At 29.8% G+C, this 18,730-nt stretch overlaps 2 protein-coding genes across 2 annotated transcripts in view; one reads left to right on the plus strand and one right to left on the minus strand.

The window, feature by feature from the left end:
• LOC118199164 (dual specificity mitogen-activated protein kinase kinase 1-like) overlaps positions 1-12,501 on the plus strand; it is an 80,545-nt gene extending 68,044 nt beyond the window's left edge. Inside the window, exon 11 of the mRNA XM_085815230.1 lies at positions 313-12,501. Within this exon, the coding sequence (XP_085671356.1) occupies positions 313-426 (114 nt within the window). The 3' untranslated portion in view covers positions 427-12,501. The remainder of the gene's footprint in view (positions 1-312) is intronic.
• The window catches only part of LOC118188342 (cartilage oligomeric matrix protein-like), a 1,186,180-nt gene continuing 1,179,569 nt past the window's right edge, over positions 12,120-18,730 (minus strand). Inside the window, exon 25 of the mRNA XM_085815229.1 lies at positions 12,120-13,931. Within this exon, the coding sequence (XP_085671355.1) occupies positions 13,759-13,931 (173 nt within the window). The 3' untranslated portion in view covers positions 12,120-13,758. The remainder of the gene's footprint in view (positions 13,932-18,730) is intronic.

Raw genomic sequence — 18,730 nt, forward strand, 5'->3', positions numbered from 1 at the left:
TTAGATTAGTAGGAAAAAACTGAATGTTTAATACTTCCATCTCCACTCTTTGTAATTTTCAGAATTCACCATTGTCATAGAAATGTTTGCAAAATAAAATTCCTAATTTTGTTGTTTTAAAGCTGAAGGTTGCTGAAATGAATGCGGAATGCAGATGAACGATTGTTATAAGTTCCTAATTGTCAATTCTGATCACGCTAATTTTTCTAATATATTCAAAAATCTTAAATGTTTATGAGTATTATATGCAAAGTTAAAATTAATTCTGCTTATTTTTTTAAATTCACATTACTTTTCTTGTAACCTTTATAGACACATGCATTTGTGAAGCGATCTGAAGCTGAAGATGTTGATTTTGCTGGTTGGGTTTGTCAGACGATGGGTCTAGATCCTTCTACTCCTACAAAAGTATCTCCAGATGGTTAAAGAGGACTTTCTGAAAACACTTTTTTCCTGGCACCAAAGAAGAAGTGGAATTCTTTTGTCTTCTTAGTCATATCTTTTGTAAATGTAATTGTTGTTGAAGATGTCGTGTATATGCAAATGCTGTATTTTCAAATTCATTTGCAGTTTACATCGTGGTGGAACATACATTTTTCATTTTGTCATTTGTTTTTCTGCATTTGTTGCTGTTTTGTTTCATATGGTTTCCAGTCAGTTATGTGTTATGTTAGTGTCTTTTATGTTATTACGTAAAATCGCCCCCTCCAATTATACGAAATGGTGTATAGTAATAGTTTCGAAAAGAATTTTTTTTTTTTTTTTTCCTGTTACTTTCTTATCAGTCAGTGCACATATTTTTCATTAACTCTAGTCACTGAAGTGTTTTAAGATTTTTTTTAACAATTTTTCTTATTGCTTTTAATTTTATCTTTATAGCTTAAAATAAATAAATCTTTTTTGGGGTTGGTATTTAAAATTTAAATATAATTTTATTGCAATATTAGGTTAAATTTATAACACATTTTTTCTTCATTGATTAATTACATGTAATTTGACTTTTTCGTGTGGTTTCTTTAATAAAAATCAAAACTCAGCATTTAATTTAAATGAAAGTAAAATAATGTTTAGTGATTTTAAAGTATGAATATGCATAAAATGTACACCAGAAATTTTTTTAGCTAATTTTTGCTATTATATATTTTATGATTTACATGTAGTTCTATGAAAAAATTATTACAACAAAATCCCTACCACCACCAATTTCTTATGGTTATGTAAAAATTATGACATATACCAACATTTGTGGAAATATATTTAGTTTAAATACCAGTAATAATATTTATGTTGAACTAGAAAGGATAAAAAAATCATTTTCTGCAAAACGGGAAAAATAAGCATAAACACAAATAAATAAGTGTTTTAAGTGTTTTGAATGAAATTAGTTATGTTTCGACCACAGCTTCCATTGTCTTATATCCAGGAGATTAAATTTTGCTAAAGATTTATTGTAATTTTCTTCCACAACTGAATGTACATTTCTTCCTGCTTTGTTTTTCAAACTGTTGATGTCTAAAATCCCACAAGGGTTCTCTGGCACACTGATCTCACTATGTTCAGTGGATGGATGTAATTGTAGTATGTAATATACTTTAGCTGCTTTTTTTTTTTTTTTTTTTTTTGAGGTAATTTTTACAGAGCTCTGAGGTCTTGCATTTTTGTCTTGTCGTAGTAAAATTATCACTAATCAGATAAAGCCCATTTTGTACATCTCATGATGAAAAACAGATATTTTGAATTGTTGATGCTCAAACATGTATGCCTAGCTTCCAGCTCTTCTGGTTTTACCTGGAGACTCCTGTTTTTTCATCACATCACCTAGTTTCTCGGATTTTAATTTTTAGCCTTTATTGAGGAAAATGTTGCCTAGCAATGAATGAAATTTATTGAATTAAAGAATCTTAAATTAGGCACATTCCATTCTGCCACCTCTAATGATTTTCAGAATAATTTTTCTTATTAAATTTTAATCATTGGAATTGTATTATTCTCTTATTACATTTTATTGATTTTGGTTGTATTAAATTTCATTTGTCTCAATCTACGTAGACATTTATAGACTTTTATATGAAGATTCAAGTAATGTTTAATCAGTTAATATTTGTATTCAATTTTGCTTACTGCAATATATGTACATTACTAAGTTTAAACAATTTAACTAAACAGTTAGAAAAGAGTAAGAAAATTTAAAAGTGAAATTGAACAAAGAACATATAATATAGAATATCCAGTTAAGTGCTAATATATTTTACATCAGAACTGAATTACAAATAGTTCAGTAACCTGAATAATGCAGTATAAAGTGAGTTTAAATCAGTTTGAAGTTCCTTTTAAATGGTATTGCTGCTCAGTGTCAAATTCTCCCAGTCTTTTAAATTTTAAGGTTGGCTGCTATATTTTATATATCTATAATATTTTTTATACATTTTGTTGAAAGGTAATTGTATGCTATTTTCCAAGTAGACAGATTTTAAAAATCTTGTTAGTGATAAATTATTAGTTGCAGAATGGTATAAAAAGGCACATGTGTACTGAAATGAAAATATGAAAAAGGAAGTTTTCAGGAAACTGTAATTTCAGCATGACACAATCATTTAAAGTTTTTATGTTTATTTAAACTGGAAGAGACATTTTCTTGTAAGAAATAAAATATTTTAAATTGGAATTTATTACAGGAGAAAAATGTGTTGCTGTATCTTCAAGTTATTGATATTCGTAAAAAAAAAAAAAAAAGAAAAGAAAAGAAACCATTCCTTTTTAATTTGCTTCAGATTACTTTAAGAAATGTTTCTTAAAAGTAGTACTTGAATTACAAATACGTTCAACATTGCATTTTAGATTCTCTTCTAAAAATACATTTGAAATAATTGAAAAACTTTTATTAAATTCATCTTCTTCACACCCCCTTAAATTATACATTGAAAATTTCTACTGTAAATGTAATTCTAAATAGCTTAAGTTTTGGTTTCGGAAAGATGATGGAGCTGTAAGATTTTTTTTTTTTTTTTTTTTGGTGTAGCTTGATAGCTAATTCAAATCTGTCTGGAAGATTAATGAATTATAATATATATGCAGAATGGAAACTGGTATGATAATCATTGATTGATGAATCTTTGGTCATCTAGTTTCTCGAATACTTTGTGTGTGCATATATATTGCCTGTAAAATGTCAAATCTAATGAAAATTGCTTTCATTTTAAATTGTAAGGTTTTTTTTCATACAAACTTATTAAAATTTACCCCAAGTATTGGGTTTGCGGGAAGTTTGCATTGGTCTCAGCCTTACAAAGTTTATTTGCATGCTTTTATTTATATTTGTTCAGTTTCTTCATTCTCACCTTTTTTTTTTTTTTTTTTTTTTTTTCTGTTTCAAAGTATGATTTGAACATGCATATAAGGATAACAAAAAATGAGTTTGTTGCCTTGTGAATCCTCTCATGTTATGTCTGTAAATGGGCTTTGTACAAAAATAATCCTCCCTGATAATCCTTCCTCCTCTCCCAGAAAACTGTTAAAATTGAATATACGTGCAATTTAGCATTTTTTTATCTCATTTGCAGTATCAAGATATTAGTGAATGCCTGTTCATATTCATATAACTTAATTCATTATGATTCTGAAGTAAATAATTTTATATTCTTCTGCTCTTAATTTATATAGCATATTTGTAGATTGCATTTTTTTAAATTTTAATTTTGAATTAACTTCTAAAATGGTGTACATTATATGTAAGTAGTTTTTATGAATTGTTTTTACAATAAATTAAAAATACTATATTTTAACAGCTAGTACTCATTAACCCCATTTTTGATGAACAGATGACTGATTGGTATATTTCATTGCTGATTAGATAGACATTTGATTATCTATAATTGTGATTTCTGCAAAAATGTATTTCTGGTTATCACATTAATGTTTGGAATGCATGTCTGGAACATTTCATGTGTATTTCTTCTAGGTGTCTCTTATGGCAGTTTTGCATTTCTACTCTTTATACCTAAATTTTTGACGCCTGATACTTATGTATGAGTACCTATGTGATACCGCAATTTTACATACTTGTTAGATGTTAAACTTTGTATTTTTCTAGTATGAAGAAATATATAACTAGTAATTGTTCTAGAATGTCTGTTAGTTGCATCTACAAATGGAAATGAATATATCTATTTAAACTGGTGAGGATTTCATTGATTATACTACTATGTTATTTATATATGTTACTCCTATACAAAAGGAGAATCATAAATGCTTAAAATTTTCAAAAGTTATATTTTATTTAGCCTTCTCAGTTTTTTCATATTTTTTTAAGTAAATAATCTTTTGGCTTTTATTTTCTGTGCTTTATTTCTTAAAGTACTTATAATATTTACATCTGAGATAATAATCAGGTGCTTAACAAAGGCCTCCATAATGTATATTTTATGATTTATTTTTCTATTATTTCAAAACCAGGCTAAAACCCATTATTTTTTTCAAACAGTATTGTTATGTTCCTTTTTAGTATATTAATGTTTTAATGAAATATTTATACTCCTTTTTCATATTTTAAATGTTTGCATTTTAAATAATCAAACAAATCTGTATTGTGCATGCTGTGTAATTATTATTTCATTGCTTTTTCAAAATGTTAATGATTTTATTTATATGAAATGCTTATACTGTTTTTCATTTTTTAAATGTCTGTTTTTAAATAACTCAGTAATAGTATAGTTTATGCTACAGAATACCATATAGATTGCATACTATGTACATTATTTTACTGTGATCTGATTTTTTAATATACCAGGTATCTGAGGTAATTTTTTTCTTTTAAGTCAAAATGAAAGGTTCCCCCCCCCCTAATATTTGAATAGCACTATCTCTGATTTTTCACATTTCATTCTCACATTTTTAAACAAGTGGTTTTTTTCTTCCTGTATTTGAAAAATATGGATGGAACTGTGGAATAATATATGAAGTGAAGTAGACTTTTTAAATGGTATAAACTTCAAAATAATTGTGTTTTTGGCAGCTATGTGTTTTATTGTTTTGCATATAAATTCTTTTTTTCACTTCCAGCACAAATTTCTCTGTAAATACATATGTGATGTTATTGCTGACTATGGGATTTTAGTATTCATATACTGTTCCCATCTTTCAAACTTGCTTAATTTGACTTTATATGGTTATAACGTTAAAAGCAAATTTACTTAAATGAACTCTGTAAAATTATATTCGTATACTTCATTTTAAACAGATTTTCGGAAATGATATGTTAAAATATAAACAGTACTTCCCCCATTTTTATAACATTAATAATAATAACAAGACATTATCAAAAAATATAATTGATTACTGTTGATTCAGTTGTGTTTTATTTAAAAGTATTATAAAATTTATGACTAGTAAAGCAATACTGAAACCCATTATAGTCTAATGTTTGTGTCTGCAGTATTGAGTGAGTAGTTAAAGTGACAATGTGATTTTCATTCACAAAATCATACTGTGATCTCCTTGTAGCAAACAGTTTTAAATATGTGTACTTTTGAAAAGTAATGTTAGACATAAAAGTCTGTAAATGAAGATGATGAAACACAAACCATTTCCTCACTAAATTTTAATGTGGTGGCCAACTTGCTGGCCTGCAGCCGCATACTACTTATGAGGTCCTTTTCTTTGGCCTCTGAAAAGATTATACAGTACAAAGTCTGTAATCTGGATGTCCATTATCCGAAATAATCTGTAATCCGAACCTCAAAGCCACAAACTTTTTTTTGTATGCTTTACGCATGCGCGTTTAATGCTACTCATGCACGTTTAGCACAAAAAACGAAGCAAATTAAACAACTTACATTGAAAGAAATGTTTAATAAAGTAAACAAATATTAAGTTGTTTTTTTTTTTTTTTTTTTTTTTTTTTTTTTTTTTTTTTTTGTAAATTTTGATATCCTTTAGATCATAATTGCTCTTTATTTCGTAAATTACGGTTCCATATTTTTAATTGTATAATTTCTGTATGCCATCTTACCAGATTTAAATTGATGATCTGTAATCCGGAAAAACCCTTAATCCGGAATCGCCAAAGTCCCGACAAATCTGGATTACGGACTTTGTAGAAGTTATTATTATTGACCATGGACTTAATGATATGCAGGTGCACTTTGATATGTTTTTTTCTGATGCTGCACAATGCATGTGCACATATCTGATGTTATGTGGCCGAAAATTGACATTTTGTTGTTATGTATCTCTCTTGTCTGATATAATCAGAGCAAGCCCATGAATTATTATCATGGCAAGGAGTACAACATTGCATCTATAGTTGGCTAGAGTGGTGAGCACCATACAGGTGACAGTCCGACTCACCTCCAGTGAGTGCTCAGTTCTACCCTTAATTTTGAAGAACAGTGCTCAGGCTTTCCCACTCCTCTTCTCCGATCATCAATCTCTCGAGAGAACTTTTGGCTCCCCACATATTTAGAGTGTCCTCAGGCTACACAGACATACATTTTATGAGCATCCATGCCTTTTCTGGGATTTGAACCAAAGCAGTCAGCATCACATTTCGACCACTTTCCCACATGGGTGGAAGTAAATTTGAAATAAATTATTATTCCAGAAAGTACAGAAAGTATTTAAAGATATTCAATAAAATATAGTACTTGACTTAAAGTGCCAGCACTCATCTTAAATTGGTCTTCACATGCATAGCATTTGATTGTCTCTGGCTTAAAAGATACTGCATGTTAGTATGTATTGTTCCCAGAGTTTTTTTTTTTTTTTTTTTTTTTTTTTTTTTCATTTTTATTTTTTTTAAGCTGCTATGATTAAATATGTGTTAATAAATAATAACATTAATTTTGGAGGGTAGGAAGTACAGTGGAAAGTCAATTGTATTGCACTATTATTTGGTATAGTAATTCATAACCTATTCTAAATTAATGTTGCATTATCACAGTAAAAAAATATGGCTGTTTATGAAACTTTTTTTTCATGTAGTGAAATGTGAATTGAGTCTGAAATTTTTACATTTTTTTACTTGGTACATTATTAGAAAAAAAAGTGAAATTGAATTTCTACTATGAGGGAGCATATAGTGCACATTGCTTGAGCCATAGCAATTTTCTTTTTTGTCTCTCTATTTTTTTAACTAATGAATTTGTTGTTTAAAATTTCAGTTAAGAAATGTTGTCTGTATCTTACAATTAACAAATCTGAGGTTAGGTTATTGAATGTGGCAAAGCACATGGTGAGGGCTATTTGTTTAAGGGACTGGATGCCTTTGCAGAAGATGCTGTAAGGGAAACTGGCTCATATTCGTGTTACATATGGAAGAGACCACAAATATTAACCTTTTAGCCAGTCCATCTGCCTGGGATTGAACCCAGGTCAAAACTCTCAGTCTTTAACAGTCTTAACCAAATGGCTACTGGTGAGGCAAGGTTTTCGTTAACTTTTTTCTATTTAATACAGTGCATGCCATCTTGTTTACAAGTACTTGCAAATTTTACCTATGTAGTATTTTGGATTGTTTTTTCAGTGTGACAAGATTTGTAAAAGATTTTGAGCAGGATATTTTAAGATTCCTGCAAGAAATAATTTTTTATTTCACCACATTGTAGATAGTAAGACTTTATAATATCTGCAGCATTTATTCCTGGCAGTGGCATAGTATTTTTAATTATTAAATTGCGTTAATTTCACTTGAAATTTAATAGCAAGATGGAAAAAAAATGTCCAAGGTTTATAGTTAATTAAATAAAGGTAATTAATATCAGCATTTTGAAAGATATATAAACTATAGTTGAATAAAATGGTAGTACTAAAGAAATAAGAGCTTAAGATAAATTTCTTGCTGTTGGCTTTCCTCATAACGATTGAGGTAACAAAGATTTCTTGAATTGTTTGAAATTTTATCCATTCAAGTTGTATGCTGTTGATGAACATTAAATATTACTGTTCTAAAAAACTGGGTGTTATAAGAGAAAGGGAAGTCAGTTTGAATTGTATTTCCTAGAAATTATCCCATAGTTTTTGCCATATTGCCTTTAGACTATCAATGTTTGCAACTAAAAGCACTAGCTGATAATTTTTACACAAGTTCTAGGCATTTACCTTTAGCAGTGAAAAAATCTTTACAACTCAAACAAAAAAAGTGTGATATAGTATTAATGGGCATAAGACTCATTTGCTGTGTAATTCCAGTATGTTATTTTGTATTTCCAGAACTAAATCACAAAGTTTAATGGGAAGCTTTTATCTGTCTTATACTATCATGATAGTTTGAATTGTATGATACCTCGCAAGATTTTTGTTTTAAAATAATATCTCTTGCCCCTTTTTATTTCTTATTTTAAAATGTGATTTTTTATTATCTTTCATTAAAATTATATTGAATTTAATTTCTCCTTTTTATCCTTCCATATATACTTTCTGTCCAGTTAGCTGTAATGCCTATAATTTGTGATTTTTTTAAGGCAGTGATTTCATCTTTCTTGTTCTCATAATGTTCATTTGATTACACTAGTCTGGCAGTGACTGCAGAGAAAAGGATTACTTTAAAACTGAGGAATTGGGATATTTGTTATACAAGGTCACGAATCTGTTTAATAATACTCATTTGCTAGCAAAACAAAATACATAGATGCCATATAAATTTTCCTTCATTTAAAAAATTATAAAATGTGAGTAAGATTGATTTTCTTCTTTCAAAGCTTCTGATAATCCTTGTGCCACAAGAATATGTCATGTTGACTTAGATCGCTCTTTCATATCAATCTGAAATCAATTCGCGGTAATATTTCTAAAACTAGCTTTTCTTTAAAATCATTTTTCATTAATGTAAATCGTAAAACTGTTTATTAAAATTGAGAAATATGTTTCAGATGAAGATTTTATATTTTTAATATTTTATTCAATTTTCAGAGCTTACTTGCAGCTAAGCTCAAGTGTTGTAATGCACTCTAACAGAGTGAAATATTTTTTTGGATGCTTTATCATTGTAAATGTATATGTATATATATATAAATTTGTGTATAAATGCACATATAATGTTCTGTCAGTAAATGATCAACTTCTGTACTGCTGCCCATTTGCTGTGAAATGCATTTATTAAGGCTGGGATTTCCTTAGTGTTGTTATGATTCAAATATATAGAAAACTCCTGTGCACAATAAATATACAGCATAAAGTGAAGTGTTTGTCGTATAAATTCATGATATATATTGATGTAAATCTGTTCTGAATACACATCTGATGTTTGCATTTCTGAAAAAGGTAGAAAAAAAAATATTTGTGCCAAATATATGAGCATCTTGTTTATCAACTTTTCTCCCTTTAATTTTAAAATACACATTAAAATATAGTGGCACTATTTTAATACATTTCCTATTTCTTTTTTCAGTTTTTAATTAGCATGATAATTTTCTTTCAGCACATATTTTAAAATATAGTTCTTTTAATATATGGCTTCCAATATAAATGTAGGAATGATGTTCTAGGCTATTGTATAACAGAACTGGTATATATGAGATACATATTATATCTTCCATCGCATTTCATTTCATTTGTATGAATGTAAGCAAGTAGAGAGCAGAAACAGCAGCAATGTGTATTGTGCAGCTGCCAACTCTCCCTGTTCACTTGAGATTCTAATTTTTTCATCACAATTTCTGGTTTTTGATTTTTAACATCTGTTAATGAAAATCCAGCAATTAATCAAACTTAAATTATACAAATTCCATTTCCCCATCTCTACTGATTTTCAGAATAATTTTTCTTATTACATTTTATTGATTTTATTAAATATCATTTGATCTGAGTTGTCTTCATCTGCTGTACACATTCGCAGATTTTTAAATGAAGATTCAAGCAATATTTTATCAGTAAATATTTGCATTTGATTGTATTTACTTCAAAATATGATACATTACTAAGTCCCCCCAAAAGATACTATGTACATTGATTATTAATTTTATTTTCATCATCATTTCATTTTAAAAGTACTTCCATAAATAAACTTTTCCATGCCTACATATGGGATTTTCTCAGTACAAAAGTGTAAAAAAATTATAAAGTGAAATTAGCATTGGAACAATTAATTAAAATTTTGAATATCCGGTTAAATATTAATATATTTTTCATTAAAACTGAACTGCAAAAAGTTAAATAACCTGAACCTTGCATCATAATGTGAAATAAAGTCAGTTTGGAGTTCCTTTCAAATGGCGTCCCTACACAGCATGAACAGTTTTGTCACAAAAATCTCCTGGTTTTTCAGATTTCAATGTTGGCAGCTATGGTATTGTGTTAATTTAGAAATCAAACAAAAAAAATCAGCCTTATAGTTGCAAATTTTCACAGATGTAAAAATTTACAAATATAGCGCTGATTTTTGTTGTTTTACTTCTAAATTAATACTTCTTTGGCATGTTATTTTATCTCAACTATGGTATTGTGTGTTAGATGTCAAGATTTGATGTGGAAAATTAAGTGGGAGGAGAAAATAGTAATTACTGCAAAACTTCTGTTACTGAAAAAAATTCCTTTATCAGACATTTCAGCTTAGGGAAAAACTATTTTCTGAAATTTCTTTCTTCCTAATTGTGCATTTTAAATTAGCAAAACAGATCTCTTAATTTCCTGTGACATTTATTAGTTCATTCAGTAGTTATTTTGTATTTTATACAGTTTACAAAGTAATTTAAGATTTTGACTGTTTTTTATTGCTTAACACTAGGTTTACAGACTTTTTTTTATATCTACATTTATAGAATCCATCAAATTAATGGGTATAGGAAACCACATATTTTCTTAAAACATTATTAATTAAATTAAAAAACACTTAAGATTGTACTAGAACTTCCAAAAATCCACCAGTGCAACGAATTTGTATTTTTTTTTATTGATGTAAAAAACATTAACAGTAGTTTTACCATTCATAGACTTACCAGAACAATCTTGTGCCAAAGCTGATACTAATTATTCTCTCTAAAAATTCAGTATCTTTTCCTGAATTACTCATGGTGACTAAATAAGGATATTTCTTAAGAAAAAGTAAAACTAGTGCTTTCCTATAATGATATTGCTAATAATAGCATAGTACTTTCTTCTCGATTGTGTACTCGCACTAACTAAAACTTTTCTAAAACGTCTTGACACATTGATTGGAACCCAGTGACTGCAAATCATTTCTTAGTATTTCTTTGTATTTTTGCTTTAGGCACATGTGATTGACAAATAATCACGCATGTCATAGCCCTTGCTCTGGTGAACCATACTGTATTGGTATTCAGTTCGAAGTTATCAAAAGATATTTCTGTTGAATTACGGTTTTAATTTAGTATCTATGTTCCAATTACTTTTACATTTGTCACCAGTAAAATAATTTCATTAAAAAATGGGTTTATTAGGATTAACTATGAAACTAGCTTACCTGTCATTTATACACATATTCCTAAAGATAGGTAGGTAGACATCTTACAAAACTCTAAAATTAAAGGGTTGAAAGGGAAATAAATTTGGGTACATATTCATTTAAATTTGGTTGATAATTGTCAGCATAAATTAAAAAATACTATGAAAATGATGGTTTTTCTAATTTTGCTCATGACGTCTGAAATTTGTCAAAATGACAAATCCTTTAAATCTAGTGCTAAAGTGAAAAAATATAAGTTTACAGGTTATAGGAGACTCATATATACCAGATAATTGCTAAGACACTAACATTGGTAATGATTTAAAATTATTATTATTTGTATTACATTTTTATCTCATTTCTCATACTCAGTTCCAGTTGTTTTAATATCTTAATGATGTATAATTATTGTGTATGTGTTACTTTTTTCATGTAGAATTTATATGTAAGCTTTGTAAATATTCAAATATAATGTGTTCAATTGCATTCATGAAACAAAACATTTTTCACTGAGTATACTTTTTTATATTTTAAATAGTTATGTTTGCATAGATTTATTGAGAATTATCAGCTTTTTGACAATCATTTTAGACATTCCAATTTTTGCATTTTTAGTGTCTTATTATTGTGATTTCCTCTGTTATAGTTTGGCTTCTTGTAACATACAAATAAATCCTACCTGGAATATTTGTAGTATAACTGAATTAAGTTCACACCCATTAGCTAACATCAAAATTTTTTTAACATTTATTTTCACTTTGGAATAGAAATTACACATATTTAAAATCTATAATTCCTTGTTGTGTACAAAGAATTGAAAAATACATCACACACTGTACATAGATATGATTCAGCATCTCATACTGAATTACACAGAATTAGTATATCCAAAGATTTATGTAAAAGGAATTCGGGCATCTTCCTCAAATTAAATGCATTACTGTACAAAAAGTTGATGTTATTTACGTTCATAACTTACGAACTGAAAACTTACAGAAGTTTCCTCTTTATACATTAAACAATAGAAATTAAATTCAGAAAGCTTATGTATGCAGTGTAAAGTTGCTTGCTTGTTGTGTTATAATAAACAGTATGCTGTGTTTTAATTCTTCACAGTATTCTTATCACGGGAAAAACTTAAGTTTGGCATCTTAAAAAATGGACTCTTCAAACCAATGTTTATTTAGAAGATGGCAGCCCGATTTCTATTGACTAGAATTTCGAAAAAAAAAAAAAAAAAAAAAAAAGGGGGCAGAAAATTCAAATTAAGTTTGAAAAACAAGTCACATCGTGTATGCAATTGGTAAATAATTTTCTATTCAGTGAACTTGTGGGAGGTGGAACTAATGTAAGGAAGAAAGAAACTTGATCTTGTCAGTCAGAACATTAACCCTTTGTTGCATACAAAGAATCTAGAGAAGTAAAACTAAAATGTTTGTATTTTTTCTACTTAAAATAACCTTAGTAATAATAATAATAATAATAAAATATTCAAATTGTGATTGAATTTATTTTGCTACAATTTTGTAACCTCTACCTAAAGGATTCAAATGTGAAATGTTCTAGAAATTCCTTGCCAAACATAAACATTTCCAGTGGTCTTTGGGCTTGATAAGCAGTACATTTGGGTTTCAATTCACTCTTTTCAGTAGATCTTTATCTACCCACTTCACATTTTTCTCAAACTGACATTTAAAATAAAATATCTAAAATTACTAATTATGAATAAAAAATGGCAGTATAAGAAAGTGTGAGCAATATTATATAATGTTTACTATGAGAAATTGTACTAACTTGGAAACAGAAGTAGCAGCCATTTTCCTAATAACAATGCTTTACTAAGTGATGCTATACAGCCATATATGATTGACAGTTGAAAGTTCTAATAATGTAGAATGAATAAACACAGGAATGGAATCTGCTAAGGCATTTACAGAAGAATAAACAAATTTAAACTTTTGTCTACTAGAGTGGACATGATGCAACAAAGGGTTAAAAGTTCATTAAAAATATAGTACTAAATTTTCATTCAATTGATTTGTTATTGACACACGTTTTATAACTAAGCATGAGAAGATTTTTATTTCTACCTATATATTATATCCTCAAAAACAGTATCAATGATACTCAAATAACTTTGTGTTATCATAATAATAGTAAACAAAATTAAGTGTTTAAATAGTAATTCATTTAAAACTTTTAAGTGTAATATGTTTAGCATGGTAATTAGAAAAAATAATAAGATACCATAAAGAACAGCTAATAGAAGCATTAATCGTAAGCTGCCATCAACAGAAGTGCCCATATTTCCATACTTTTTACACATTAAATATGATTAGCAGTATTTCTTAATTTTGTAACATTTACCTTCCATGCCGTACATTCCTATATCTTTTTTTAGACAACTCTCCAAATGAAGATAGAGCAGCTGTTCTGCGACCTACTTGGACTATATCTGAAGGTCGTGTAGTGTCAATATCAACATCAGTCTGCAGCAGTCGAGGTAAATCATAGTATACTGCAGCAGGCACTGCTTCTGTTGAAAAATAGATATGCTACAAATTAGAGTTGTTTTATGCAACATAAACTAATTTAATTTCTAAAAGATATTAACTTATCTCTAAATATTATTAGAGGTTTAAAGCAACAAGAATTCTCATAATATTTGTAAATTTGGAAGACTAGTTTCGAATGTTTATGCCTTCAAATTATTATATATTTATTTCTGTGTATTTTTCTATTATATATCAGAATTATACAAAAAGTGATCAAATGAAAAAGTACGAAACGACGTAAAAATGTAACAGTTAAATATTTGCATATTCCGCCATGGGAGAACGTAGCGAGACATCTTGGGATGCGATTGGAGTCTCTCACTAGGATCAGAGCATGCACAGGAGAGAGCAGAGGCTCTTATCAAAAGCGGCGTCCAAATGATGTGGCAGTCCGTATGAGGACACGAGACCAGACCAGGCAAACATTGTCATCACGAGTGATCTCATCGACAAGGTGGACGACCTAGTGAGAAGTGATCGGCGTGTCACATTGCGAATGTTGGCGGTGAAAATGGATGTCAGCTGTGGAACCGTGTGGACAATTGTTCACGACAGGATGCGATATCGGAAAGTGTGTGCCGCTTGGGTTCTGAAGCAGCTCACCAAACAGCAAAAGGAATTGCGTATGGGATTAGCACTGCAACATCTGTTTCGGTATCAGGAAGACCCCGCTTTCATGGAGCGGATCGTCACAGGTGATGAGACCTGTTGCCACCATTACGAGTCAGAGACAAAGCGGGACAGCATGCAGTGGAAGCATGCGTCATCACCTCCCCCTAAGAAGTTCAAAGCCATGCCGTCAGCAGGTAAGGTGTTGCTCACCATCTTTTTCGACGTTCAAGTTGCACTGCTTGTGGAATTCCTCGAGCACAGAAAAGCCATTAACTCCGATGTGTAATGTGAGACACTCCGACGCCTACGCAGGTCCATCAAGAACAAGAGACCCGGCCTGCTCACGGAGGGTGTGGTTCTGCTCTATGATAACGCGCGTCCACACGTCTCCAGAGTCACACACATGGAACTGGCCGAGTTCAAGTGGGAGACGTTGGACCAACCACCCTACAGTCCAGACATGTCGCCCTGCGATTTCCATGTGTTTGGTCCACTGAAGAAACACCTGAAAGGGATGCGCTTCAACTTGGACGACGTACTCAAGGACACTGTGAAGGACTGGATCTCATCACGGCCACAGGAATTCTGGGAACAAAAAATCCTGCGGCTTGTTCATCAGTGGGATCGTTGTGCTCAGGCCTATGGTGTATATTTATAAAGTCTACATTTGTACCCACCGTGTCATTTCGTACCTTTTCATTTGATCACCCCTTGTATATGCTAGAAATATTTTGTATATTTCTGGTATATGCTTTCAAAACTAATCCTGCAAATTTTAACTCGTATTGTTTCCTTAACACCTCCATTAATCGTTATTTAGCATGCTATTTTAACTCAAATTTACCTCTATGTACTAAGAAAAGCTGTTGTAAGTATTTTATACAAATATAAAGTTATTTTTTCCCTCTTTTAAATGCATGTCTATCTTATATTTAAATTCGAATAATTAAAATATCTAAATGGAAAAGAAGCATTAGCCAAAAAGTAGTGTGTGAAAATGCTTTATTAAAATATGAGGAAAAAAATGTGATATCTTTTTGAAATCATGCAAGCATTAAGGAGAAATAATACATAAGTCATTTTCAATCCAATAATATCACTAAGCAATTTCAAGTGAAAATAATGTAAATGAAGCTGTGGCTTATATATCTTTAAAAACACGTAGCACAGTAGTATTTATAAAAACAGTTTCAGAAATACGTTTTTAAATCCACAATGTTCATTCACCAGTTTGCACTGCACTTGTTCCTTGATTCAGATGCTTTCAAAGCTTTTAAGTTTATAGAAAGATAAACGATATATTTGAATTAGTAATTGAATAATGATTATGAAATGCTCATAGCCCTGATGGAAGAAAGAAAAATTTACACCATGGAGTATTCTTTAAAGTGCAAGTCATATATCCAGAAATAGTTTTCCAAGTACCTCGCCAACCAGTAATCTGATGTAACGTGCAATTTGAAAAAAAAAAAAAAAAAAAAAGTATAGCCTTGGAGACCTGAGGGATAAATTTCTGAAGAGAAGAAATCATCGCGAATAAATAATACTTTTCAGTTGATGATATTTTTATTTTTAATAAAATAATGCAAGAGTTATCCAAACGGTTAAATTTGTGGCATTATAAAACTAATGTCTGAATAGACAGAGGATTAACAAATAAATCTACATAACCTGCTATCTTAATCCATTGCATGTTGTGGTCCTCCCAAGAAAAAATACAACAAAAGGGACCTTTGATCCATCGACAGATTACATTATATTCATCTATAGTGATGTTTTGGGCTGCATGTCAAAATCAACCAAATTATGTGTATTAAGAAAACGTTTCCGGTCAGTGGTATTTTCATTTTAAAAGATTCACCTCCCCCCTCCCGATTGTTTGAATAATAAACTACTTTTATTGAGAAAATAATTAATGTGCTTTAAATATAAAAATTAAAATTCTAATTATTAAACAAACGTAACTGAATGAACTTTATTTTTCTCTTCAATATCAATAACTCGCCTGATTATGAACTTGTGACCTCAATTTAGTCGTCTTAAGACGAATAGAAGCATCTGAATTTTCGGTAGTTAAGCCACCTCTATTCTTACAATAAATTTTATGTATGAAAATATTTGCCTCACACTTGTAAATTGAACTGAATGTGGACAAAATGGCATATCCGATTTTTTGGAATAATGGATTATGCATTGCTATTGCCAATCTTATTGATTTCTTCTTGAAATTATAGTTTTTTGTTTTTGTTTTTTAAAAATAAAAATGCATATTCTTTACCGCAACTTTGTAATTAAACAAAAGTGTTATTATTTATTTTCATTTTAATATTTTATGTCTTCTTTAAATGTCCGTTTCATAGTTATATTTTATAATTTATTTTTATATATTTTACTTTATTTTCGAAACTCAAGTGGATCACTTGAAATTATAAAATAGATCACTCGATGATCTATGGGTCATAGGTTGCCAAGGCCTGACCTATAGTGTGATGTGTGTCTTGGAAATATTTTAGTCTGATCATGGATCTTTGCATTTTGATGAATAGAAATTACCTGAAATCTTGTGTGATGCCGGCCTTTTCTATATATTATAATAAACAAAATCTGCTGTAATCTTCCTCAGGTTTTCTCCATTCCTTATCTTCACTTTTGATCAATTCTTAAAACTTTCCCTAAACTGTTGTGGGCAGCTAAAAATGCTCTTAACTCTGTTAACATAGAAACTTTCCTTTACATAACTGTTTTTTTTTTAAATATATTTTTTAGTTGTAGGACTGTATCACGGCAATTTTTTAATTCTTTATTCAAGCGTAGTATGCTTACAAGATTTCTCTTGACAGTTAGCAGTTTCATTACAGTTGTATACACATTATTAATCATTGTTCTGTAACCTTTTTCTTTAATTATCCTTATACTTAATTGCCACAAGGATCCTTTTCTTATAGTTTAGCTTTGTATTCAATTTGGAACAAATTAGCTTCATTGCCTATTGTTTCTATTTTGAAAGTAGCATCTTCAGTAGCAATTGGCTAATATTGATTAGCAAGAAACATTGATTAATAACTGAGATATCAGTCTTTCCACAGCAAACATCTATTCATTAATCTTTCATTTTACACCAAAGCATATTTTAGTGAGACTTAGTTATATATGGGCAATACAGTAATCAGTTACATTTGATGTTAACAAATTATATATTCTTGTTGGCTTAAATAAATAAATAAATATATTTTTATATAGGTTATTTTGAATACAAAAGGGACACGAATCTTTATCTGCTGAAAGGGGGAATGAAAGACTTTCTATGGAAAATGTATAAGGCATTTCTCCCACTTTCGTGGTGCACTCACCGTGTAATTGAAAGGTGTGCGGTTCGATTCCCGGCGAAGGCATTGCTAATTTTTCATCTCTTCTGCTTCCAAAAATTACCTAACGTCTCTACAGTGGTGCCTGAACTAAAAGGGCATTGCATGATGATTCTCCTCACGCAGATTTGACGATTGGGTCCCCAAAAAAACCCCATTAATCCTTTAAAAGGGGGAGTATATAAGGAATTTCTTCTGCCTTCTTAGCGGGCCTTCGTGATGTAGTGGTCAGCACACTCAGCGTGTAATTGAGAGGTCCATGGTTCGATTTCCGATGAAAGCGTTGCTAATTTTTGATCTCTTCTGCTTCCAAAAATTACTTAATGTCTCTACAAACTGGCTCATATAGATATTTTAAACTAGAAGAAATAAAGGGAAAAGATATTTCCCAATTGCTAATTTTTGGGAATTATTAGTTCTATATGTATGGCTCACTAAGGGCAGAATGGCTAAGATTGTTGAATACTGGTAGTTCAAATCTTTGCAAAGATACTGGCTGCCTGCATGTTATCGTTATTCCTATGTGTAACATGATTATGACCTACATTTTCGTAAAAACTTTTATGGAGGCATCCTTTACCTTAGCCAAATAACCCTTATGTGCTTTGCTGTATTCAATTAAAACAAAATGAACACTTTATGGTATTATGAAAAATTTTGTTTTTTCATAGGCGTCTATATGATTTAAGCATGCCACAAAAAAGTGGTTGGTAGTATAAAATATTGCTTAAAAATGGTTCCATGATAAAGCCTCTCTTGGTCATAGGTCCATTATCATATTAAAAAAACAAATTAAATAATAT

Source organism: Stegodyphus dumicola, chromosome 4 (assembly GCF_044657685.1).
Source record: "Stegodyphus dumicola isolate Sdum_Otavi_A_Nest chromosome 4, ASM4465768v1".
In the NCBI taxonomy this organism is placed as follows: domain Eukaryota; kingdom Metazoa; phylum Arthropoda; class Arachnida; order Araneae; family Eresidae; genus Stegodyphus; species Stegodyphus dumicola.